Genomic DNA, 24,768 nt, shown 5'->3' on the forward strand with positions numbered 1-24,768 from the left:
ATTAAACTGTTAAACTAGTCCTACTAAAATAACAGGTGTTTAGACATTTTACCTGTCCAATTCTTTTAGACAGTGTTCGCAGATTTGAGTTTTCTGCTATTTAGAATTAGTTTTTTTGATTCTTCAATTACTTTTTGTGCTTTTTTTGCTTCTTGGTGCTTTTTGCTTTCACATCTTTCACTACGTTCAGCTCATTTAACAGTTTAGCTTAGTTTCAGCTTACTTCAGCTATTCAACAACTTCAGCAATCCGTTTCTGAATTCGGCTTATGCTACTCATTTCACAGTTCAACTAAAAATTAAACTCTTAAACTAGTCCTACTCAAACAACAAGTGTTTACACCTTTTTGCTTCCAGATTTTTAAATAATGTTCAGATTTCAGTTTTCTGCTGTTTAGGATTGATTTGTCCGGTCTTCACTTTTTGTGCTTTATTTACATTTTGGTGCTTTTTGCTTCTAAATCTTTCAAAACATTCAGCTCATTTTAACCGTTTTGTTTAGTTTCAGCTTCAGCAAATAGTTTCTCAATTCAGCATATGATGCTAATTTCACAGTTCAGCTAAATGTAAAAATTAAACTGTTGAACTAGTCCTACTAAAATAACAGGTGCTAAAGACATTTTACCTGTCCAATTCTTTTAGACAGTGTTCACAGATTTGAGTTTTCTGCTATTTAGAATTAGTTTTTTTGATTCTTCACTTACTTTTTGTGCTTTTTTTTTTTGCTTCTTTGTGCTTTTTGCTTTCACATCTTTCACTACGTTCAGCTCATTTAACAGTTTAGCTTAGTTTCAGCTTACTTCAGCTATTCAACAACTTCAGCAATCCGTTTCTGAATTCGGCTTATGCTACTCATTTCACAGTTCAACTAAAAATTAAACTGTTAAACTAGTCCTACTCAAACAACAAGTGTTTACACCTTTTTGCTGTCCAGATTTTTAAATAATGTTCAGATTTCAGTTTTCTGCTGTTTAGGATTGATTTGTCCGGTCTTCACTTTTTGTGCTTTATTTACATTTTGGTGCTTTTTGCTTCTAAATCTTTCAAAACATTCAGCTCATTTTAACAGTTTTGCTTAGTTTCAGCTTCAGCAATTAGTTTCTGAATTCAGCATTTGATGCTAATTTCACAGTTCAGCTAAATGTAAAAATTAAACTGTTGAACTAGTCCTACTAAAATAACAGGTGTTTAGACATTTTACCTGTCCAATTTTTTTAGACAGTGTTCACAGATTTGAGTTTTCTGCTATTTAGAATTAGTTTTCTTGATTCTTCACTTACTTTTTGTGCTTTTTTGCTTCTTTGTGCTTTTTGCTTTCACATCTTTCACTACATTCAGCTCATTTAACAGTTTAGCTTAGTTTCAGCTTACTTCAGCTATTCAACAACTTCAGCAATCAGTTACCAAATTTAGCATATACTGCTAATTTCACAGTTCAGCTAAATGTAAAAATTAAACTGTTAAACTAGTCCTACTGAAATAACAGGTGTTTACACATTTTAGCTGTCCAATTTGTTTAAACAGTGTTCACAGATTTGAGTTTTCTGCTATTTAGGATTAGTTTTCTTGATTCTTCACTTACTTTTTGTGCTTTTTTGCTTCTTTGTGCTTTTTGCTTTCACATCTTTCACTACATTCAGCTCATTTAACAGTTTAGCTTAGTTTCAGCTTACTTCAGCTATTCAACAACTTCAGCAATCAGTTAGCAAATTTTGCATATACTGCTAATTTCACAGTTCAGCTAAATGTAAAGATTAAACTGTTAAACTTGTCCAACTGATATAACAGGTGTTTAGACATTTAAGCTGTCCAGATTTTTATACAATGTTCACAGATTAAAGTTTTTTTTTTTTTTTTTTGCTATTTAGCATTATTTTTCTCTATTCTTCACTTACTTTTTGTGCTTTATTTGCTTGTTGGTGCTTTTTGCTTCTACATCTTTCAAGACATTCAGCTCATTTGGACAGTTTTGCTTTGTTTCAGCTTCAGTTACGCTGTTCAGCAGCTTCAGCTTACAGTTTCAGCTATCCAGCATTCAAACAGCATTTGTGCAATAAATGCAATTTTTCTAGTATACTGTTTATATTTGGGAAGTTCTTGGCTCAGACTGGCTTTGTGAGAATCTCCCAGGACAATGATGATGGAGTCCGGGTACATCCGCTCCATGCACAAAATCTCTTCCACGAGCACGTGCTGAGCCTCGTGAAGGAATTAAGCGAACTCCCATCGAGAGTAAAACGGTTTACAGTTCATAAAAGATGTTCCAGAGAGGGACAACAATGCTGAGCGATCGCTGTAACATCTGTACACCAACCATTATTTATGTAAAAACACACACTTCCACCTGTGGTCTTGCCAAAGAAAGCTGCTTGCAGATCAGTGCGGAGGAAATTAAATCCCTCCAGCTGGAGTGGGCAGTTCGGGGTTTCCTCACTGAGCCATGTTTCAATGTAGCATAAAACACAAGATGAGGAAAAGTCTCCATTAATGTTTCTCATCAGGGTGAGCTCACCCAATTCTCTGTGGGGTGAATGCATTTTGGGGAGGAAGATCCCAGGTAGAGCCGTGCGTAAGACCCGTCTCCTCAGACGCACAAGCTTGCTCGCTCGTTTTCCCCTATTTCGGCATCTCACTCTCCTGATCAAAGTTGGAATTAAATCTGCCGCGGATGCAACAAAAATCAAGGATAAATCCACCGGTATCATATTGTTGTAGTTTATGAGTTCCTCTTGGGAGTAGGACAACCCAGACACGCAATTTACACACAAAATCAAAAGAAAACCAGCGCACCAAAGTACCAGGGCATCTATCTGCAGCGCCATCTTGGACCATCTCTTATTGCTTTCTTGCGCCTGTGTATTTTCTTCCAGTGTCCCACTTTGTGACTGGAATTACACAGCTTTAAGCTGGGTAGGTTTTCTCTGTGCGGTCTCTCATTCTATCACACCACCCACAATGTCCTTGCCATTGTTTTTCCTCAGTATGCCATGGTAAACAGGGTATCTGGTGTGGCCTTGTTTCACTTCATTCGCTGAAACTCCTGCTGCTTCACCCTGCAGATTTATTTGTGTGGCAACTTCCTCAGATTCCTTCACCATCTCAATAGTGAGCGCCAGTGTCAGGTCCTTTGTTAGCTGTAGTTTTCGAAACACCTCCTTGTCCAAAATGTCTACAACTATCTGGTCTCTAATGTTCTCATCTACAGAGGCACTAAAGTCACAGTGGTCAGACAATTCATACAGAGCTTTTGTAAACACCTCGGCTTTCCTCCCGGGCCGCTGAGCTCTGAGGCCTCTGTTGTTCATTTAATCTCGGCCTCAGTCTGCTCAGTAGGTGGAGACGGTGCTGGACCTTCTTATGAAGGACGTCTGTGCTTGTAGTCCAGTCCAGCCTATTGTTGAGGCGAACACACAGGTACTAGTAAGAGTTCACTATCTCAATGTCTTTTCCCTGGATGTTCATCATTGTAGTAGAAGGTGACTTCCTTCTGAAGTCTATGGTGACTTCCTTCTGAAGTCTATCACTATCTCCTTTGTTTTGCTGACGTTGATGTTCGTTTTGTTTCATCTCTACTTTTTACATTGTACTCATGTGTTTAAATAACCATCAACAGAACATACCTGAGGAGATTTAAACAGAAACTCCTCAGGTTAGAGTACTGACCACTGAAAAACACAGTTCGATGCTCTAATATGTCTTATTTATCCCTTTGAGCTAACTTTACTGTAAAACAAACTGGTTCTGTGCTGGTTGTTTATAAGTATTGTTTAAGTTAAAGCCGGATTTAATTTGATTGGATAAACGTTCCTTTCTACCTCTATTTCAGTCCAATTTTAACAAATGTTTGTGTAGGAAGTTACCACCAGAGGGCAGCAAATGCTCTGATGTGTGTATTCTCAAGCAGTAGTTCTGCTTCACCTTCTGGTCCATTTATGTGAAAATATTGTGTTCGCCTCACCAGCTGTGACTTTACTAAAGATAATTAAACTTACTTTAGTTGCTAATCCAGTGTCACTGACATCATTATGCAACTTATTTATCAATGCTGCAGCTAAATTCCTGACATTCAGGGATTTAAAAGGTTGATGGTCTCCCCCAGAAGGCTTCAACCGACACACCCAGGGAGAGTTCAAAAAGACAAGTTGGAAGACCCATCCACCCACTCTGTTGGAGTTTTAAAGAGCAAATTGCAGGTTACATTTTTTTTCTAATTAACCTAAAATGCTGTCCAAAAAATACTATTTAAAAAGCTTATTGTGGATATTTGGTTTTAAAATACATAACAGCAGGGTTTTTCTAGTAGAACGTGGCCTTTCTCAGCAAAGCTTTTTTCTAAATCTGAATTATGACGTAACCAAAGGGAGTTAGAAGCTCGGCGCTGCCTCAGCTCAATGTGGAGAGTGGCTAGTTTTAGGGTAGAGAGGTCATGTGATCCAGTCAGTGTGTGTGTGTTTACTAGTGTTGAATTGTGTTCATGTTGGTAAACTAGAGTGTGTGAAGGCTGTACCAACTCCAGCCTGTCTGGACATTGAGTCCACGGGTTTCCTGATAAGAGAAACAATGCCTCTATCTCCGTGCCGAGGGCGTTTTGTGCAGCTGAAAAGACGGACTTCTGTAGCTCACATCGGTCTTTACCGGGACAGAGAGGTCCGTGCTGGGCTCCGGAGACTCGAGGAGGGGTTTAAAAAATTTAATGCAGATTTCTGGAGCTCCGATCACCGTCAGAACCAGGTCAGAACCGACCACCAGAAGAGACGCGCCAACGGGCCAGCTGGTTTCCGAGTTGGAACCGGGTCAGAACCGCCGCCTGGACCACCAGGAGAGGATGCACGGCTTTTAAAAATACCAGCTCGACTGTCTCACTCGTATTTGGGTCAAATCCAGCTCACAGAAGCCTGCATGAGCTCCAGAACCAGATGACAGGCGTCTCTCTCCCTCTCTCTAAGCTAAACTATGTTAGGTGAACGGATATTAAGGAGTATGAGAAAGCTGACAGACGCTCATTAGTATTAATATTATATTAACTGACGATACTATTTTAATTGTCTGGTACATGACAGTAATCTGTACAATATTGTGATGTAAGCACACAAGTTTAAGCTAACATGGTTAACTCACCAGACACTTGCTGCTCCCCCGCTACTGCTCCTCCTTAATCTATCTGCTTTGGTCGATGGTTTCTCACTCTGGTTTGTCTCTGCCCTCTTGGGCGTGCAGCAAACTCATAACTTTATGGTTTGGGTCCATCATGAGTATAATTGTAAACATTTAAAGTTTCCTCTGTGTCAGAGCCGGCATTATAATCTATATTTTTCTCTGGATTAAGCTAACAGGACTCCCTCAGATGACGTCACTTGGTTTGGCCAAAAAATAAATAAAAAACTTTCTCACAAAAATGACTCTAAAAGCCTAAATAATTTATGTTTGTGTAAAAAAGGTTTAAAACGAGTTTCTATTATGTTTCTCTAAACATTGGTTCATGGGAGTCTCTAACCTGCAATTTGCTCTTTAACGGGATCAGACAAAGAATTGATGATGCTAAGGATGTCCTATTCTAACATGTGGTACTTCACATGTTCTTGTTTTTTCTTAAAACGAGAATCATCTACTGAACAAATATGTCTCCTGTAAAAAGGCAATATCTGATTTAAGTCATTTTTAATGAGCCCTTGCCAATTTTAAAGGATTGTTAAGGGATTTAACTAACCCGAACCCTAACCCGAACCCCAGAAACAATAATCTTCCCCTGAAAAAACACCTCCAATTCCCAAACATATCTAACAACAACTGGAGATAACAGATTCTCCCAACCAAAAATTCCACACATCTATGTGGTTACACAGAGGAACCAAGTCCCAGCCACAGTCACCCAGGCTCCCAGCAAATCCCAATGAAAATAAGACAAAAACAATCTGAGGTTAAACAGCAAATCTTTACACCATCTCACGGCAATGCACAAATTCAGTCTACTATCAGGCCCTTAGCAAAAACCGCTTCAGCATCCAACAAGAACATCACATGGACCACAATCACTGTAAAGGTCCCATCAAACCTAAATAGAATGTCATAACACAGCCTAACCTATACATCATGTGCACCGTGCAGACAGCAGCTCCAAAGCGTTTAAGTGTCCGATTTGAGGGCAATGTTTTTCTTTAAGTGTTCTATGGCAGCTTCAGAGTCTAGGGATATTTAATCCAGTCCATCACGGGTGTCACAGAGCCCTGCAAGTAAAAGCAGAACGTACCACATCCTGTTAACCGCAAAGAGGCCTCCTCACATCAGCTAACGAGGCTCAGGCCCTGGCCACATTTGAAGTGTAGTCTGGGAAGACTGAGACCAATGAGCCACCATAAAGAGGCTGGCCACAGGTATGTGCGTGGGCAAGAATCTCTGCGCAATCTTAATAGTAATGTTTTATGCTACAATAGATTGTGACATGTGCCTTGATACGCCTCTTTGTGATTTGGCTTTAGATACATAAACTGAACTGAATTGACTAATCTGCTTTCCTGCTCAATGGGATTGGTCTACCAGTGGTTCTTTTTCCAGCTGTAGAATCCCCTTTGACAGTCAGTAAAGACTTATTGTTTCCACAAGAAACTTCCTGGCATGGAGTTTTGCCTCAAAAGAATCAACAAAAAATAACTTTTTAAAATGAATAAATCAGTGAGAGCTCACCAGATGAGTTACTCCTTCACCATTTTGGCTGCTCCCCAACTTGTGAAATGACCTTGGATGTCCTGAAAGGCGCTTTTAACCCTCTGGAGGCAGGCGTTGCAGATTTGCAAGGTTAAAACCTACCTACCTGGTTACTCCACATACGTATTTCATGAGCTTTTTTTAACACAGAAGTACCCCTGAAGGACGTAGTTGTTCGTCTTTTTATCAAAAGGTATTTTGAGCCTGAGAGGGTTAAATTAAATGTATTATTATTATTATTATTATTATTATTATTATTATAGGTCTTTATGTTGTGAATTTCTTCCATTTTAATTGAATTTTTTTCCTGCTTTGTTGCACGTGGCCTTGCTGGGACCTATTAGGGGGCTAGGAAGATGTTGTCCCTGGGTATCACGGGACCCGAGGGTCATGAGCTCTGCCGACCGGAAGAGGTGGAGGCCGAGGCCACCCAGAGAGCCATCACCATCGCCCATGCTGTCAACTGTCCCCTCTATGTGGTCCATGTCATGAGTAAATCTGCTGCCAAGGTGGTGTCTAATGCACGCAGAAATGGTGAGTGTGTGCTGCTACCACCTATTGGTTAAACTGGCACCCTAAATTATCCTCATCTAAAACCGAATGAGGCTTGTTTTCCAGTGGCAGAGGGATGTTATGCAGCTGAAATCACAAACATTTTTCGTTAAAGGCCGTGTGGTATTTGGGGAGCCAATAGCAGCTGGATTAGGCACCGATGGTACAAACTACTGGCACAAGGAGTGGGCCCATGCTGCAGGCTTTGTTATGGGTCCTCCTCTCAGACCTGACCCCAGCACACCAGGATTTCTCATGGACCTGCTAGCTAAGTATGTGCAACTGATGGTACAGCATCTGGGATTAAATGTTTTTACCTACCATAATAGTGGTTTCTGTTTGGGTATTTATTGTGTTTGTTCAGTTGTCTCACTACGGTTTATCTGAATCACTAAGAAGGTAACTACTGTATTAACATCTATAACTGACTACCTTTAGAAGCAAGGTGGCCACGTGAGCTAATCAAGCTAAAAGACCAAGTTTACCAACAAATCATTTTTATTTTTTAATTGTGATAGGTCATTATGAGTTTAACACACAGGCCAAACATGAACATGAACATAGTCTTCTATTTCCTGCATTAGAAAACAGCCAATAGAAAATAGACAGGGAAATGCTCGGGCTAGAAAAGCCAGTGATTTTTGCAAGTCATAATGTTAGATTAGCATTCATGGAATCTTCCATCATGGCTCCTGATGAAGAAGGCTGTTGCTGGTTTAGCATTCAGGAGAGAATGTCTTGGCTGGTAGAAGCTAACAAGCATTAGCAACTCCACAGCATGACAAAACTTCTTCAGGCTTGTGCTATTTGTGGAGATAAAACATCAGCATTGCAAAGCAGAGTCTGTGATAGAGCTGCATTGCTGTTAGTCAATCAGAGGCAAGATGTCCAAATATCAGGAAAAAATACTTTTTGTCTGCTGCATACCTCTCCCCTGGCTCATTTCCTATTCTTGAAACGGGAGCCCCAGACTTCATTTTCCCACAGAGATTGACTCAAAAAGTTTATCCAAGAGACCACTGTAAATGTGTTGAAAACACAAGTAAACTTGGTCTTTAAGAATTACAAAAAAGGCAAAACTGTTTTAAGGATATTGTACTACTCACCAACTAAGTTGATGTGGCATTGGCCTATAGTCATTCAACACACAAGTGCTGACAGAAAGTGTGAGATCAAAGTTGTCCATTATATTCATTTTACATCTAAATTTGGTTTATGATCCAAATAGTCAATAAAAACATTTGTCTTTGTAAGAAACTTTTAGCTTACCTTCTGACTGACACACTTCCACCTCCACTTACGGTAGATGTTTCTCACGGTTGTCCTGATTGTTTATGGAAATGACAAAACACACCAACACTGTCTAACGAGCATCAATAAAGACCCCTCCAACAGTTTCAGTTATGAGATCTAATTGCTGTGATGTGCTGTCCAGAGATATTTGTCTAGTTCTATTTCCAAGTATCAGTACTCCTTGATAAAATCCCTACATTTTTTTGCCCGTTTACTTCCTCCATAGATATCCATTACAGTGTACATTTTAGAACATCTGCAGGGTGCTTCTCTCTAAGTAATTTCTATCTGACAGGGGTATTCTTTAGACTATTCCAATAGATGTTTAACTCTCCCGCATTGTTAATGGGGTCAGATGGGCCCCAGGTGTTTTATTTTTATTTTTATAGGAATGTACCACATCACCCTTTTCAATGGATAAACTATCAACGATGTTTAACCACCCCTGTCGTGGAGGGGTCGCCTGATAGGACAGTGAAAAGGTTAAAAGAAATCTGATGCGTCTTTCTCTGTGTTCTAATGTCTGACAATGTTTTCCTGAAACCCGATGCTCTAGTAGCAGCTCTTCTTTTTTTAATAGCATCACTATCTGTCAAAATTTCCCTCGTCTGGCTGATAGATCTGATAGAAGATACATTTTCATTAATTGCTGTCTACATGAGTGTAAAGTTCAGATTATGGATCTTTCAATGGAGTGCATTTAATGGTTTAATCATTGTGATTTCAGTGTTGGCCAAACTAATCAGTTTTATGATTTTTCAGTAATGAAGCTGCCCGACATGAGATCTTACAAGTCTGTGCACATTGTCTTCAAGATTTGACTTATGTGATTTGCATTCCATCAATAAATGATAGGCCTTACATTTTGAAAGTCTTACTGTTTTTGATGTATTTATATCCATTTAAATGCTAATTCCTTAATTTCCTTTTTGTCCTGTTGTTTGCATTAGTGATGATCTGAGTGTGACAGGGACAGACAACTGCACCTTCTCTGTTTGTCAGAAAGCTCTGGGAAAAGATGACTTCACTAAGATCCCTAATGGAGTGAATGGTGTGGAGGACAGGATGTCCATCATCTGGGAGAAAGGAGTAGTATGTCCACATGAAAACCTGTAGTTGATCTGAGACAAAACCCTTAAACAGCTGAATCAATGACTGTCTTAGCAGCTAACTATAATTCATCTGGTCTCTCTTCACAGCACTCTGGAGTTTTTCAGACAGTTATCATAAAAAGTGAGGCAGTAGATTTTTGTACAAATTAAAATTTGTGTTATTCTTAAACTGTTTGATCACAACTGGGCTGTTGTGAGAATAAACAATTGTAGTTTTATGCACACATGTGCTGTACATAAATGTGTTGAACTTGAAAGCCCAGTCTGAATTTTCCTCTTTAAATCCAGAACCTGAAATCAATTAGTCTACTTTCTAATCTACTCTCTTATTGTATATCAATAGAGGTGAAAAACATGTTTCTATTATTTTCTGCAATGCAATCAGCAAAGGCTATAAACTCTGTAAGCCACAGAGCGCTGCAGAAAGCTGACGCTGCACTCATGCCACAGGCGAGCTGCTCCAAGGCCCCTGGAACTATTTAAAACTTGCATCAGAGTGCTTTCAAATTTCACATCATACGTGATATTTTACTAGAAGTGAATGTCCTGCAACATAGTGACACTTAACAAATTTTTGGGTAATCATACGTCATATTGTCACGAACCATATATGTTCAAATCAAACACATGGTGCTTTTTTTCCTTTCAGCACAGTGGCAAGATGGACGAGAATCGATTTGTGGCCGTGACAAGCAGCAACGCAGCAAAGATTTTCAACTTCTACCCACAGAAGGGCCGAATCGCCCAAAACTCAGATGCTGATGTGGTTATATGGGACCCTAAAATGAAAAGGTGAGGGCTTCAAATTCAGCAGTAAGACAGAGAGCTTTGAAAACTGAGTAGTAAGCATTACAGTCAGGTGCTTCATCATCTCTAACTGCTGAAGTGTTGGATGAACTTGAAAGCATGTCTTCAGGCTATCAAAGTCGTGGTGGAAATAAGATAACGTTTCACAGTAGGAAGCATGCAGGTTTGAGATACAACCAACTAAAAAAAAACCATCTATCTTTTTATGATGAGACACCTCAACACACCACATAAGCTGATTACCTCTGCACAGCTGCCAAGAGTCTGGATGTCACCACTTATCTACAGCTGCAAATTAATGCAGGAATTTACATATGAATCTGACGCAGAGAACGTGGAGATGATTCATTTTTGTCTATATTTGGTGATGAGTTTATTTGGAAACTGCTGTTTTTAGGAAGGGATTTAACCCACTTACATAAGCTGGATGCATCAGTGTGATGATGCTGATAGGTCACAGTGAGGATCTTAGAAGTGACAAATAGTCATGTAGGAGATAAACCAATAGGCATCATGCAGAACACTGAATAAGCTATTCCCAGTGACTGACTTAAATATAACAGTACTTGCATAGACGAATGTGAGTAAGGTTTGACGTTGTTTGTCTGAAGCTTTGATATGAAGCAGAACACAGGCACTATAATAGGAGAGTTTGTAGGAATGCATATGCACGGTGGCACAGTCAGGCTTATATAACTGAGGAAGTCAGTGCTCTGCTCTTCTCGCTGTGGATCTGAATAGAGGCCCTCTGGGAGATCACTGACAACTCATGTGAATTGGTGAAGAATGCATTAAACCTCTGCCCGATCTGCATTAAATGAGTTTGCTGGTTTAGCGTATTTGAGGAACCTGGAAAGTTCTTCCTTTCTGCAGTGAATAAACAAAACTGATTTTTATCTTTCAAATTGATAATCCAGTCTTTGCTTTCTTTCTTTACTCTTGATGCACAGCTATAGATGCAACTGTGTTCCCATCATGAGGTTGCCTCATGTTTGAATGCTGTAGCTGTGAATTCATCTGTGAAACTGCGTATTTAATTGCCCCCAGGACAAGTGTCATCTCATAACATCTGGGTTCACAGACCGCAAACAGTTGCATTACCAGAAAGACTGAGGGAATGTTTGTAATTTTCTTCTCATTATTGGGCTACTTGAATAATGAGGACACATCTTATTTTCGTCGGTGTGCACTAATGTCTGGCTTTCCAAATCAGCAGAAAATATGAGCAAATGGAGTGAAGGAGGACTCTGGGAAGCTAAAGACACTCAGGACTTTTTAAGAAGAGACTGAGTCAGAATGGTCCCTGGTGCTTTCTACTTTCATTCAGATCTGATTTACTTGATAGGCATCATCATTTATTAGGAAGAGACCTTCTACATTTTCTGAGAAGCCAGCCTAATGAGGAAGTTATTAAAACCACATCAAATGATGCTGCTAACTAAATGAGGTATTTGGAGCGGAAGATTTGTGAACACTGCTAAGTTGTTATTTTTATTTCATTTTGTTCTGCTTTTGTTGTTGATTATTTAACATGCTAATAAATGCATGTCTACTTGGAATGTGAAGCTCTTTAAAATGAGAGTGGTGTTAGCCCTGCATGGCACTAAATGATAAGACTGCAAGTTAGCAACTAGTTTGCAGGAAACAACACTTGACAAGTAATTTCAAACATCCTAGGCACAAGACCAAAGATGATACCTCACTGTAGGTGCAGAAATGTAAAGAATGCCCATGTTCAAGGGAGGTGCACTGATACCGTAATAATCCTGCTGTGTTATCCTCCAGTTACCCTTGCACTGTGTTCATCATGGTCATCGTCCAAGCACATTATTAAAGGACTTTTTATTTCACCTCTACCGCTGGCTCTGCTCGCTCCAACTCACCAAACACTCCCACACTGTGACATTCACTTAAAAAACATACAACTAAACTGCACAATTGAGGAAAAATTATAAAGGCTGTGATCCAAATCATGTTATATATTTATAATTGTAGGAGTATATCAGCTAAGACCCACCACCAGGCTGTAGACTACAACATCTTTGAGGGCATGGAGTGCCACGGAGTTCCTCTGATCACCATCTCCAGAGGCAAAGTGGTTTATGACGATGGCCAGCTGCAGGTGTCACCGGGACATGGCACATTCATCCACAGACAGCCCTTTTCTGAATTTGTGTATAAAAGAATCAAGCAAAGAGACCAGGTGAACTCAACTCCATGTTTTCTAAACTCATAATAATGCTTCTGTTTCAAGTCAGAAACGATCATCTGACCTCAGAAATCAATATGGCTGACTTTTGTGTAAAAATGCTGTGATTGCTTGTAATGTAAGTGCTTTAAGTTCACTCCTGTCAGTGATTCTGTCATATCCATCTCTTTTAGTGAGCAACAGCCTCAATCATTAACATATTAAGCTACAGTATTACAATGACAGACTGTTTTAGCACCTTTTGTGTTTGTTTTCCAAAAGATAGGACAACACTTTTTGATTGAATATTATATAGCTATATTTATATTTCATCAGAGCTATATTTAACAGTGTTATATTTCAGACTAGAGGAGGGCCATCCAGGCCTTTGAGGGCCAGTATCCTGCATGTATTAGAGGGTTCCCTTTTTGAACAAGAATTGTTCAAAATGATTAATAATCAACATGTTTCTGGTAACCATGACATGCTGCAGTCAGGTGTGCTTAAGAAAGACAACATCTACAGAGGGATGCAAACGTTTTTGGCAGCCTGTATAATCTTCATGATTTTCCTTCATACGTAAGCCATTGAATGTCAGGATAAAACATATCATTTAGGAAACACACACACACACAGTGATATTTGAGAAGTGAAACAAAGTTTATAGGATTTCCAGAAAGAAATATATATTTGTGCAATAATTGTTTAAGCAAAAGTAAGCAGGTGCATACATTTGGGCACCACAAAAAAGAAATTAACTCAATGTTTAGTAGATCCTCCGTTTGCAGAAATAACAGCCTTAGACAGGATTAGAAAGGTGTTCACATTATGATTGTATTAAAAATAGCTTCATCGCTCATATTTCCAATTAAGTCTGAAATTTGTGGTTGGGACGACTCCGATGCGCTATCCACATATCACCACTAGGAAATGCCAAATCACCATTCTTATGTGTCACACCTACAGACGGTAACGGCAAAATCGTTCAAAAAATGTACCTAATATTCATATTCACCATTATATGCTAATTCAGCAATAAAACAAACAAAGCTAATTTCATTAAGTCAAAAGCCTTAACTTGATCTTACATTTGCCGGTTTAAGAAAATCCACCTTTTGACATTCAGGAGTGTGTTCAAAAGTCGCTAATGCTACATTCTGTAATTTTCTGGTTCTTCAAATAAAATAAAAAAATCCACGAGGTGAACTCAACTGCTCTACAGCAACCAAGGATGGTGAACTGTGGAGCATTTCCGGTTCTGTAACCTGAGCTGAGACTGCCCTGTTGGTCTTCTGTGCATGTCTTCGCGGGCATTATACCCTGTGTCCAAAGGCTCTCTTATTGTATGTAATGGGAGGATCCAGCGCACCAGTTAGCATAGGTTTATGGTCGAGGCTGCTGCACCCAAAAGTAACATGAAATACGTCACAAGATGCTTCGGTAGTGGTAAAAGTGTAAATAACATTTTTTTAACTACACTAAAATGCAGATTGTATGATGAAGAGATTGTTTAGTTTAATTTCTATGTTGTTGTTTTTTTTATATTTTGGGATTTCTTTCTTCTTTTTCCTGTGAGACTGGTGAGGAGGCGCTATAGCACCCCCTATGGACGACCCACCACTGCCAGTGGGGAATGAGACGGCCATTCCAGAACGTTATACTTGTTCCTCTGCATGAATGCCTTAGTACTGTGGTATTCAATTCCAGTCCTGGAGGGCTGGTATCCAGTCCGTTTTAGTGGTTTCTCTACTCCAACACACTTGATTCGATTCAGTGGTTAAATCACCTGTGCAGCAGCTCATCAGGCTCTGTAGAAGCCTGTCCATTACCTGCTGATTGAAAGCAAGTGTGTTGAAACCGTGTTAAAAAGAAAACGTGCTTGATACCGGTCCTCCAGGCCTGGAATTGAATAGCCTGCCTTAGCAGATTTTGAGCAGTGTTTAGGGTCGATGTCTTGTTGAAAGATCCAGCCCCAGAGCACCTTCAGCTTTGTCACTGATTCTTGGACATTGGTCTCCGGAATCTGCTGATATTGAAGGGAAACCATGTGTCCCTCAACTTTAAAAAGATCCTTAGTCCCTGCACTGGCCACACACCCCACAGCCTGCTGGAACTACCATCATGTTTTACTGTAGGTAGCAGATGTTTTTCTTGGAATACTGTGCTCTTTTTCCTCCATGCATAACGCCCCTTGTTATGCCCAAATAACAAAATTTTAGTTTCATCAGTCCACAGCACCTTATTCCAGACTGAAGCTGGCTTGTCCAAATGTGCTTTAGCATACTTCAAGCAGCTGTTTGTGCTGTGGGCGGAGTAAAGCATCACTCTCGTATACAGCATCTCCTTGTGTACAGTGTGCCAAATATTTGAGTGAAGCACAGTGACTCCATCTGCAGCAAGATGATGTTGTAGGTCTTTGATGCAGGTCTGTGGGTTGACTGACTGTTCTCATCTTTCTTTGCTTCTGTTTATCAGAGATTTTTCTTAGTCTGTCACTTCAAGCCTTAACTTGAACTTTGCCTGTGGTCTTCCATTTCTACAATATGTTCCTAACTGTGGAAACAGACAGCTGACATCTCTGAGACAGCTTTCTGTTTCCTTCCGCTAAACCATGATGGTGAACAATCTTTGTTTTCATTTCCTTTGAGAGTTGTTTTTGGGCCATTCCCATCTGTACCGGGTCGGCCCGGGCCGGGTAGCGTAGGTTGTTTACATATCTGGGTGGCCTGGAATTTTCCCGGGCCAACCAAGGCTCATTCTCAGCCCTCTTCTCGAGGGGGTCTGCTTCAGGCCGACCAGGGCCAACACACCCACTGCTGACAGCAAATTCACACCTTCCATTAGAGCAAGCCTCTGATTGGTGGGTAGAATCAGCCCACATGGGCTTAAGGCAAGCTCAATTCATTATCATGCTGATTACCCAGAAGCTGAAAGTGTCTCTGACTGCATTCCTTGCATACCTAAGCAAGGATGTGTGGAAACAACCGGGCCAGGCTGGGGCTACCCGGACTGGGCCGTCCCGGTACAGATGGGAATGGGGCTTTTGAGACCCCCGTGTTGCTATTCTTAAATACTCTTTCTTGTATTTAGAGCCACCTGTGTATGGAGGTCAAGGGTCATTGAGCTTACCAACCCAATTTTGAGTTCCAATAATTACTTTTAAGGGTTTTGGAATAAATAAAATGACAGATGTGCCCAAATTTATGCACCTGCCTAATTTTGTTTAAACAATTGTTGCACACTTTCTGTAAATCCCATAAACTTTGTTTCACTTCTCAAATATCTCTGTGTGTTTCCTATATGATACATGTTGTATCCTAACAACCAACAATTTATGCAGGAAAATCATGAAGATTAACAAGGCCTCCCAAACTCTTGCATCCCACTGTATACATGAAGGATCTCTATTTTAGAGTTCTAGTCTGAGTTAACTTGCAGTCACTGTCTCTTTTTAAACACATTAAAATGATGTGGGTAAAGTTTTCCTTTGTGTTTTCTGGCAGGTGAGGACACCTACAGCTGTGATCAGAAAGCCGTATGAAGGCAAAGTCATTTCTGTGTGAACAGCTGATGGAGAGAATGAAAGTGTCTGTAAACATCCAGCTGTGAGTTTGCAGAAAAAAAACCCAGATGGAGAACTACAGCTTTCTAAGGGACGTTGAAATTTGGAGATAGTTTCTCGGTTGAGGAGTGGGGGTTTGAAGGTCAACAGGCCATCCTTCTACTGGAAGACAACATTTTGTTATCATTGTTTCAGCTGTGTCAGGTTTTTTTTTTAGGTCAGCTCAGTTCACAGGTCAGTGGAACCCACCCAACTGCTGAAAATAAGGTCGTCTTTGACATACATGTTACATAATCAACTACATTATTTGAAAGTATTTTTTTAAATCATTTACTAAAATATTACGTGAATTCAGTTTATTTATATAGCACCAAATCACTACAAGAGTCGTCTTGGAGCACTTCACAAAGTAAAACATTCTAATTGAGTTCAGTTCATTTAGCCAAATTGTTTTAAAAAAAATCCTATGTCAGAAAACCCAGTATACTGCATTGAGTCACTGACTAGTGTCAGTGACATTACAGCAATCCCTGTGCTAAGCAAGCATGTAGCGACAATGGTGAGGAAAACTCCCTTTTAACAGGAATAACCTCATGAGAGTCTGGCTCAGTATGAGAAGTCATCCAGTGCAACTCACAGGGAGTTTGAGAAGTCAGCAGACATGAACACACACACACACACACACACACACACACGACACGCCTCCAATCAGCAATCATAAGCTCGTACGAATTTCAGGCGTGTTTGATATTTTGCTCAGGCCCTCGTATCACAGCGCATGCGGCAACGGTTTGTTAACTAGATCTTGGTTCATTAGTGATGATGTTTATGATAACAAATAAACTTAATTAGATCAATAGATTTCCCACCATGGTTTGTCATTTTGTAAATTTTGAAAATAAATTAAATCAATTAAATTAGTTTTCATTCATTTTTGTTGGCAGCAAATGTAGCAATATCTTTATTGAACCAACCAAAGCAAACAGGCCTATTGAAGAAAAATATTGATGAGCTATGTAATGAGAACTGATTGGGAGGGCTGACACCATTACTGGGATAGTGGAGATGGTAATATAAATAACAGGAAGTTTAATAATTTGATTTGTATATGATCTCATAGATGAGCTTATGTAGAGCCATTCAACCATGGGCTAAATATGTCTCTGATCATTTCCTACGCATAATGTTCAAGTGAGTTCTCTTGATTCAAATCTGTTTTAGGAGAGCATGAACTTTATTTGAGAGGGCAATTCAAATTCAAAGATACTTTATTAATCCCAGAGGGAAATGTCCCCTCTTACCCCACCGTGGAATGTTTAAAGTAAAACACTAAAACCACTTCTTCTCCAGTCATCATAATGACTTACTGTAACCCCAGTTTTACACTGGATGTATCAGCGCCGTGAAACGGCAGCGGAAGGGTTTACTCGTGAACTTCAAAACTATATTTTCACACAAAAACTATGTTCAACCAAACCAACACTAAGTTGCTTATGCAGTGGTCTACACACACACAAACAGAAAAATTTATTCAATTGTTTACTCAAAACAAACAAATAAACAGCTATTCTGCATCCTCTCTTCGGTTTCTATTTGGCCGCAGTGCCTCATCCACATTACCAGCAAGTGGCAGCAGTAGCTCAGAAGGTAGAGCGCGTTGTCCAATAATCGGAAGGTTGCAGGTTTGCTCATCAAATGATCAAATGAGCGCCTTGCGTGGTTTGCCAGTATCTTATGTTATGACATTTGTTATGTTTGTGTGTGTAACTTTGGTCAGTGTGTGAATGGATCAATGATACATGGTAGTGTAGAGCACTTTCGGGTCCTCTGACTCAGAAAGGTTCAATACAAGTTCGGGTCATTTATAATCATTTATCATTATCAGTGTGCTCCCTGGCCAAGCAGAGTAGAATAGAAAACTTTTTGTCCGACACCAAAACAGTTACAGAAATCTATCTTTCAACATCTCTTTCACACTCAAATAAACAGTAAAAGATCAAAGGACCATAAATATATTCACAGTAAAAACACACCAACAGGTGCTTACAGTAAAACACAATAAAATAATTTATGGGCTGTGACTGCAGTGGGAGAAATATCACCTAGCATGGCAAGTCCATCCATGCTTCTGTCATGTTGTGGGCAAGCCGTTTAACCCAGGACATGAAGAACCACACGAAAAAACAGGTAAGTAAAATAGTAAAATGATTAACTGAGGATAAGGAAAACTAAAGGCACTGCTCCAGAAAAACAGGAACAGTACGGGACTGGAATCTAAAACGACAGAATAAACAATCGTGAAACTTGTGCCGGAACAGAGAACCAAGAGAATAAACCATTTCTGTGTAGAATTGTACGGTCATAGACTAGGGCTTAGCGGTGGTGGACTGGGTGAAGATCAGTTGAGGAGAGGCGAGAGGACCGATGACTGAAGAGGAGGTGGTCAGGCGATGGTTGTATGAGTCCAGGGTGTAGGTTGGCAGGCAGGCGAGTGATGGAGAGTAGAGGCCAGAGGATCCTGAACGGCAGGACGTGGAATACAACTCCAGGCGTGGTTAGAGGATACGAGGCGAGGTACAAACAAGAACACACAGGATTTCATAGGACAAGTTCGCAGGAATTTCAGGAGACATACTGGGCTGGAAGCTACCCTTGGTGAGAGTATCAACCAGCACCGGAGTTCTTCTTCTTCTTCTTCTTCTTCTTCTTCTTCTTCTTCTTCTTCTTCTTCTTCTTCTTATTCTTATTCTTCTTCTTCTGTTGTTTAATTGGCGGGTGGCAACCAACTTTCAGGTGCATTTCCGCCACCTACTGAATGGGAGTGTGAGTCGAAGTGGGGAGTATCCTACTTTAAAAAAAAGCTAAATTCTATCAAGTAATCCACTGTCCCTTAAAAAGTCTATGACTAACTTATACACCACTAGTCCCCCATTTAACAGAATACTCAACTCAAATTCCTTATATCCTTTAACTTTTAATTTTTCGACCAACAATTTCCTATTACCCACATATTTTCCACAAGCACATAATACATGTTCTACGGTTTCCCTATCAAGTCCACAGTCACACATACCGGTATTATGCCATCCAAGAATAAAAAGTGTACTGTTCAAAGCTGTATGTCTCATTCTCATCCTTGTTATCACTGCTTGATTTCTGTTACTCATTTGAATGACTTCCATTCTTCCAACCTTTCCCTTTAATTTGTATAAATGTCTTCATTTCACGTCCCTTATCCATTGCTCATGCCATTCATCCAGAATCTGCGGTCTAATAACTGATTTCACCTCTGCAACACTACATGGAACCTCCATCACAGTATCCAGTTTCGTTGCCTGCTTTGCATAATAATCAGCTATTTCATTACCCTCTACTCCACTGTGAGCTGGAACCCACATAAATCTAACCTCTGAATTAGTCTTCATCAACCTAAACAAGCACTCAAATATCTCATACAAAATATCTGACCTCTTATCAGCTGACATTTCTCTAATTGACAACAATACAGACATGGAGTCCGAGCAAATAATACTTTTCCTAACACCATTTTGTTCTATCCACCGTAAACTAAATGAAATGGCTAACATTTCCACTGTATATACTGACAGATCATTAGATGTTCGACTTTTATGATAAATTTCGGAATCCAGAAAGAAAACCCTGTTAAATTTCCTGACTCTCTCGACCCGTCAGTATATATAGGGATGAATGATTGATGAGCGTCATTTAATCTTTCTTCCACAACATTATCCCAGTTTCCCACACCTTTCCGTATTTTAATTACATTGTGAAATGAAAATCTATCATCACTTTTGGAAATAACCAAAATGGAGTAGGCGAATATAAAAATTTCTTAAGAACAACCATATCATTTAATTTAAAGGCTTCCGCCAATCTACACGACTTCCAAACCATACTCTCATACTGTCCATTGAAACATTGCCCTCCTACTTTCAACTCTCCCTTAACCATATGCTCATCCTCTGTACTACCTTGTACACTAGCCCAATAATTTAATTTCAGTAACTTGAATCTAAGAGTCAATGGCATCTCCCCCATTTCCACTTGTAAGGACACTACCGGTGTGGTTTTCATTGCTCCACAACAAATTCTCAAAGCCTGACTTTGAATAACTTCAATCTTCTTCAGTACTGTTTTACTTGCTGAACTATATACAATACTACCATAATCAATAACCGATCTGATCATTGCTATATATACCTGTTTTAAAGCCTTGGTACTAGCCCTCCAATCATTACCCCTTAAACACCTCATAATATTTATTACCTTTTTACATCTTTCAACTATGTTATTAATATTCTCCTTCCAAATCAACCTTTCATCAAATATTACACCCAAATGTCTAAAACTATGAACTTGCTCCAAAGGTTCCCTATATAATTTAAGCTCAATCTTAACATTTCTTTTCTTTGTAAAGACCATACTTTTTGTTTTGTCCACCGAAAACTTCAATCCCCATTTCTAAAGACCAATTCTCCACTTTAATTATTGCTTCCTGAATTTTCTTCTGCAAGTATTGAACGTTCCTTCCCCTTTTCCATAATATTCCATCATCTGCAAACAATGCTTTCCCAACATCATACCCCATCTCTTCAAACGCAACATTGATCATAATAGAAAATGGAACAGGACTGATCACACTTCCCTGTGGCGTCCCATTGTCAACTCTATAACCCTCTGACAATCTATCACCTATTTTTATCTGAATGTATCTATTAAACAAAAAGTCCTTAATCCAATCATATGTTCTTCCCTCTATCCCCAATTTTTTAACTTGATCAGCAAGCCCTCCTTCCACACCATGTCATATGCTTTCTCTATATCAAAATAAACTATAACTAAACTCTCTTTATTGTTTTGTGCTTTCCTAATGTCATTTTCCTAACTCACTATGGCGTCCATCGTTCTTCTACCAGTCCTAAACCGATTTTGATATTTCGTTAACAAATTTCTACTTTCTAAATAATAATTTAACCTATCCGTAATCATTCTTTCCATTACTTTACCTATATGAGACGTTAAAGCTATCCGCCTATAGTTCTCCGGAATACTTGGATCTTTCCCATGTTTAATTATCGGAATGATCACTGCCTCTTTCCAATTTTTTGGTAATTTTCCTTTTCCCCCAGACTTTATTATATACAGTAACCTTCTATTTTCATCCAAAGTCCTGGAGAAAATAGTGGCCATCCAAGAATGTGAGCATTTAAACACTAATGATCTGTTTGAGAAATTTCAGTCTGGTTTTAGAGAGTATCACAGCACTGAAACTGCATTAGTGAGGGTTACAAATGATATTCTCATGGCCTCAGAAAAGAATCTTGTGTCTGTTCTAGTCTTGTTAGATCTCAGTGCTGCTTTTGACACAGTAGATCACAATGTTCTTGTAGAAAGGCTTGAACATGTTGTAGGGATCAAAGGAACAGCACTAGGCTGGTTTAAACCCTTCCTGTCTGACAGATTTCCTTTTGTAAATGTACATGACAAATCTTCTTCATACTCCAGGGTTACTTGTGGAGTACCACAGGGTTCAGTGCTTGGACCACTTCTTTTTACTTTATATATGCTCCCAATTGGTAAAATTAATAGACAGCATGGGATAAACTTTCACTGTTATGCTGACGATACTCAGTTATACTTATCCATTAACCCTGATGAACCTAATTGGTTAGGTAGATTACAGGCTCTTCTTGAGGACATAAAAAATTGGATGACTCTAAACTTTTTGCTTTTAAATCATGACAAGACGGAAGTTCTCATCTTTGGACCAGAAATCCAGAAAAGGAAATTGCTTAGTCAATCACCTGATCTGAATGGCATTAAATTAGTCTCCGAGAACAAAGTAAGGAACCTTGGTGTTATTTTTGACCAGGACATGTCATTCAAATCCCAGGTTAATCAGGTTTGTAGGATTTCCTTTTTCCACCTTCGGAAAATTGCTAAGATTACAAGCATCCTTTCCAGGAGTGATGCTGAAAATCTAGTTCATGCATTTATTACATCAAGACTAGATTACTGTAATTCCTTACTCTCAGGAAATCCACAGAATGTAGTTAAAAATCTTCAGCTTGTCCAAAATGCTGCAGCTAGAGTTCTGATGAGAATTAAAAAGAGAGATCATATCTCTCCTGTCTTAGCTTCCCTACATTGGCTACCTGTTAAATTCAGAATAGATTTTAAGATCCTTCTTCTCACATATAAAGCTCTTAATAAGCAAGCTCCATCATACATCAGTGATCTGATTGTTCCATACTTTCCTAACCGAGCACTTCGCTCTCAGACTGCAGGTTTACTGGTGGTTCCCAGAATATCTAAAATTAGGATGGGAGGCAGATCTTTTAGTTATCAGGCTCCTCTCCTGTGGAACCAGCTCCCAGCTTTAGTCCGTGAGGCAGACACCTTGTCTACTTTTAAGAATAGGCTTAAAACATTTTTATTTGATAGGGCCTATGGTTAAAATCTGATGTTAGCCTGGATCTGGGCCAGTGGGGGAGTAGAGGGAAGTGGAGTGTACAGTCGGTAAAGACGGCTCTCCCTTGCCCTGCCTCCAACATGCCTCCATCTAAAAAGGCTAGGATATCCAGAGTTATCTCAGTAGTTATGCTGCTATAGGCTTAGACTGCTGGATGATACACTGACCACTTTTCACACTCTACTACTTTCTTCTACAATCTGCTCTTTAACTGTATTATTTCCTGCTATTTCAGCTGTTTATTTTTTTCTAAGTGTTTTTCTCCCCAGATGAAGCTACAATGATGTTCTGCTGAGCTGTGGTGGCCTCATGGAGGGGGCCATCGTCTAGCACACTGCTGCTAACCACTTAAACTTTCTCCCTCTCCTGATAATAACTTTTTGCTTTCCTTGACGTTGGATGTGCTACTGCTAGTTTACCCGTTTAACAATAGATTCACTAGGGTAAATACAATAAAGTTTATCTCTCGCCAAATAGAATATTTACTAAGCAATCACAATGTAACCATAGACACATTGCTTGGTGTGTGTGTGTGTGTGTGTGTGTGTGTGTGTTCACCAGGATCTTAAATAATCATATGCTCCATCTACGTCCATGCATGGAGTGTGTTCTTCCCTTTTTTGTGGTACAACTCCTGTCAGTAAGCATCATCATGTGGTGGCTTCCTTTTGGTTTCGCCTGCTGGCGTGGTGTTATGCCACAGGGCCGGTTAAGTCATAGTGTGAGTTTATCAGGTTGCCTCATGGGTCAGTGGCAGCGTGTGAGTCACAGAAGGCCTTCTCATCCCAGAACAAGTCTACTTCCTTCCTCGTGTGTGTGATGGTGCAGAGCAGTTTTTTTCTTTGTATTATTTTAATTCAGTTGACATACTTATTCTACTGTTTAACCTGAAAAAAATCCACATCATTATTATTATTATATTATTATTGTTGTTGTTGTTGTTGTTGCTGCTGCTGGTTTTGTTCATTATGAAGTAAGCCAGGTATCCAGATGTATATGGGAGTACCAAAATCCCAAAGTAATAATAGGCCGCAAAATTAGTTTAAAACTTAAATTCTTCCCATTTCTTCCAGTCAAAGGGGAGTTTTCCTCTCCATTGTTGCTACATGCTTGCTTAATATGGGATTGCAATACTGGCACTAGTCAGTGACTCAATACAATCTGCTGGGTTTTCTTACATAAGAAACATTTAACTAATCAGCATGATGACCTGAACTGAATACACTGATAAATAGGTTATTTTGAAATGTTTACTTTGTAAAGTGCCTTGAGAAAACTCTTGTTGTAATTTGGCACTGAAATTATTTGAAAGTATAGTTAAAATCAGAACTAAGTACATAGTTGTTCTTATTTGAGAAAAAAAAATTGTACATTTTTATTGACCAAAAAGTGGTCTTGTATTTTTATCTTATTCAGTAAATTCCTTGGATTTTGTGGCTTGATTTTTTTTCTAATTTCTTGGTTCTAAAAATAAAAATGTTCAGTGTTGGGGAGTAACAGAAAACATGTACTACCATTATGTATTTAGAATGCTATTTATGAGTAACTGTATTCCGGTACAGTTACTATTTTTAAATCTGGTATTTAGAATACACTTATTTTCATAATATCATTGGAATACTTGTGTGTTTTCCACTTTCCACCCAAAAAATGAATAAATCAATCTCAGGCAACATGCTTCTTGTTGAGTAAAATAAAATCTCTTCTTGTGTAAAATAATTGTGGGACAGGATCTATGGTTGACTTTCAAACTGTCTCCACATGCTGTTGGTAAACAAACAATATGACATACTCATCGCTACAGATGTCAGCCAACAAGGCAGTCCACCATGCTTTGTCAAAGAAGATGCAAGCACATTGTTTTTCTAGCTGATTTTAATTACCTCTATCTGCTCTTGGGTCAAAGAAAAACCCAAGTCTAAATTGTCCATAGTAGATGGAACTGTTTTAAACAAGCCGTCACCGTCTTATTATCAATAACATCCCTTCCACCAAGAGTGCTGTGATTGGTCCACCAAACCAATAAAGAGCTGACTGTTACAGAGCTGTGGCCATGGTTT

General features: G+C 39.3%; 1 protein-coding gene across 1 annotated transcript in view; it reads left to right on the forward strand.

The window, feature by feature from the left end:
* The window catches only part of dpys (dihydropyrimidinase), a 38,331-nt gene extending 14,119 nt beyond the window's left edge, over positions 1–24,212 (forward strand). Inside the window, exons 4-9 of the mRNA XM_015949297.3 lie at positions 7,046–7,235; positions 7,369–7,525; positions 9,497–9,638; positions 10,308–10,450; positions 12,461–12,668; positions 16,157–24,212. Of these exons, the coding sequence (XP_015804783.1) occupies positions 7,046–7,235; positions 7,369–7,525; positions 9,497–9,638; positions 10,308–10,450; positions 12,461–12,668; positions 16,157–16,216 (900 nt within the window). The 3' untranslated portion in view covers positions 16,217–24,212. The remainder of the gene's footprint in view (positions 1–7,045; positions 7,236–7,368; positions 7,526–9,496; positions 9,639–10,307; positions 10,451–12,460; positions 12,669–16,156) is intronic.
* The last annotated feature ends 556 nt before the right edge of the window (positions 24,213–24,768 follow it).

This window comes from Nothobranchius furzeri, chromosome 5 (genome assembly GCF_043380555.1).
Source record: "Nothobranchius furzeri strain GRZ-AD chromosome 5, NfurGRZ-RIMD1, whole genome shotgun sequence".
NCBI classification, from domain to species: Eukaryota; Metazoa; Chordata; class Actinopteri; order Cyprinodontiformes; family Nothobranchiidae; genus Nothobranchius; species Nothobranchius furzeri.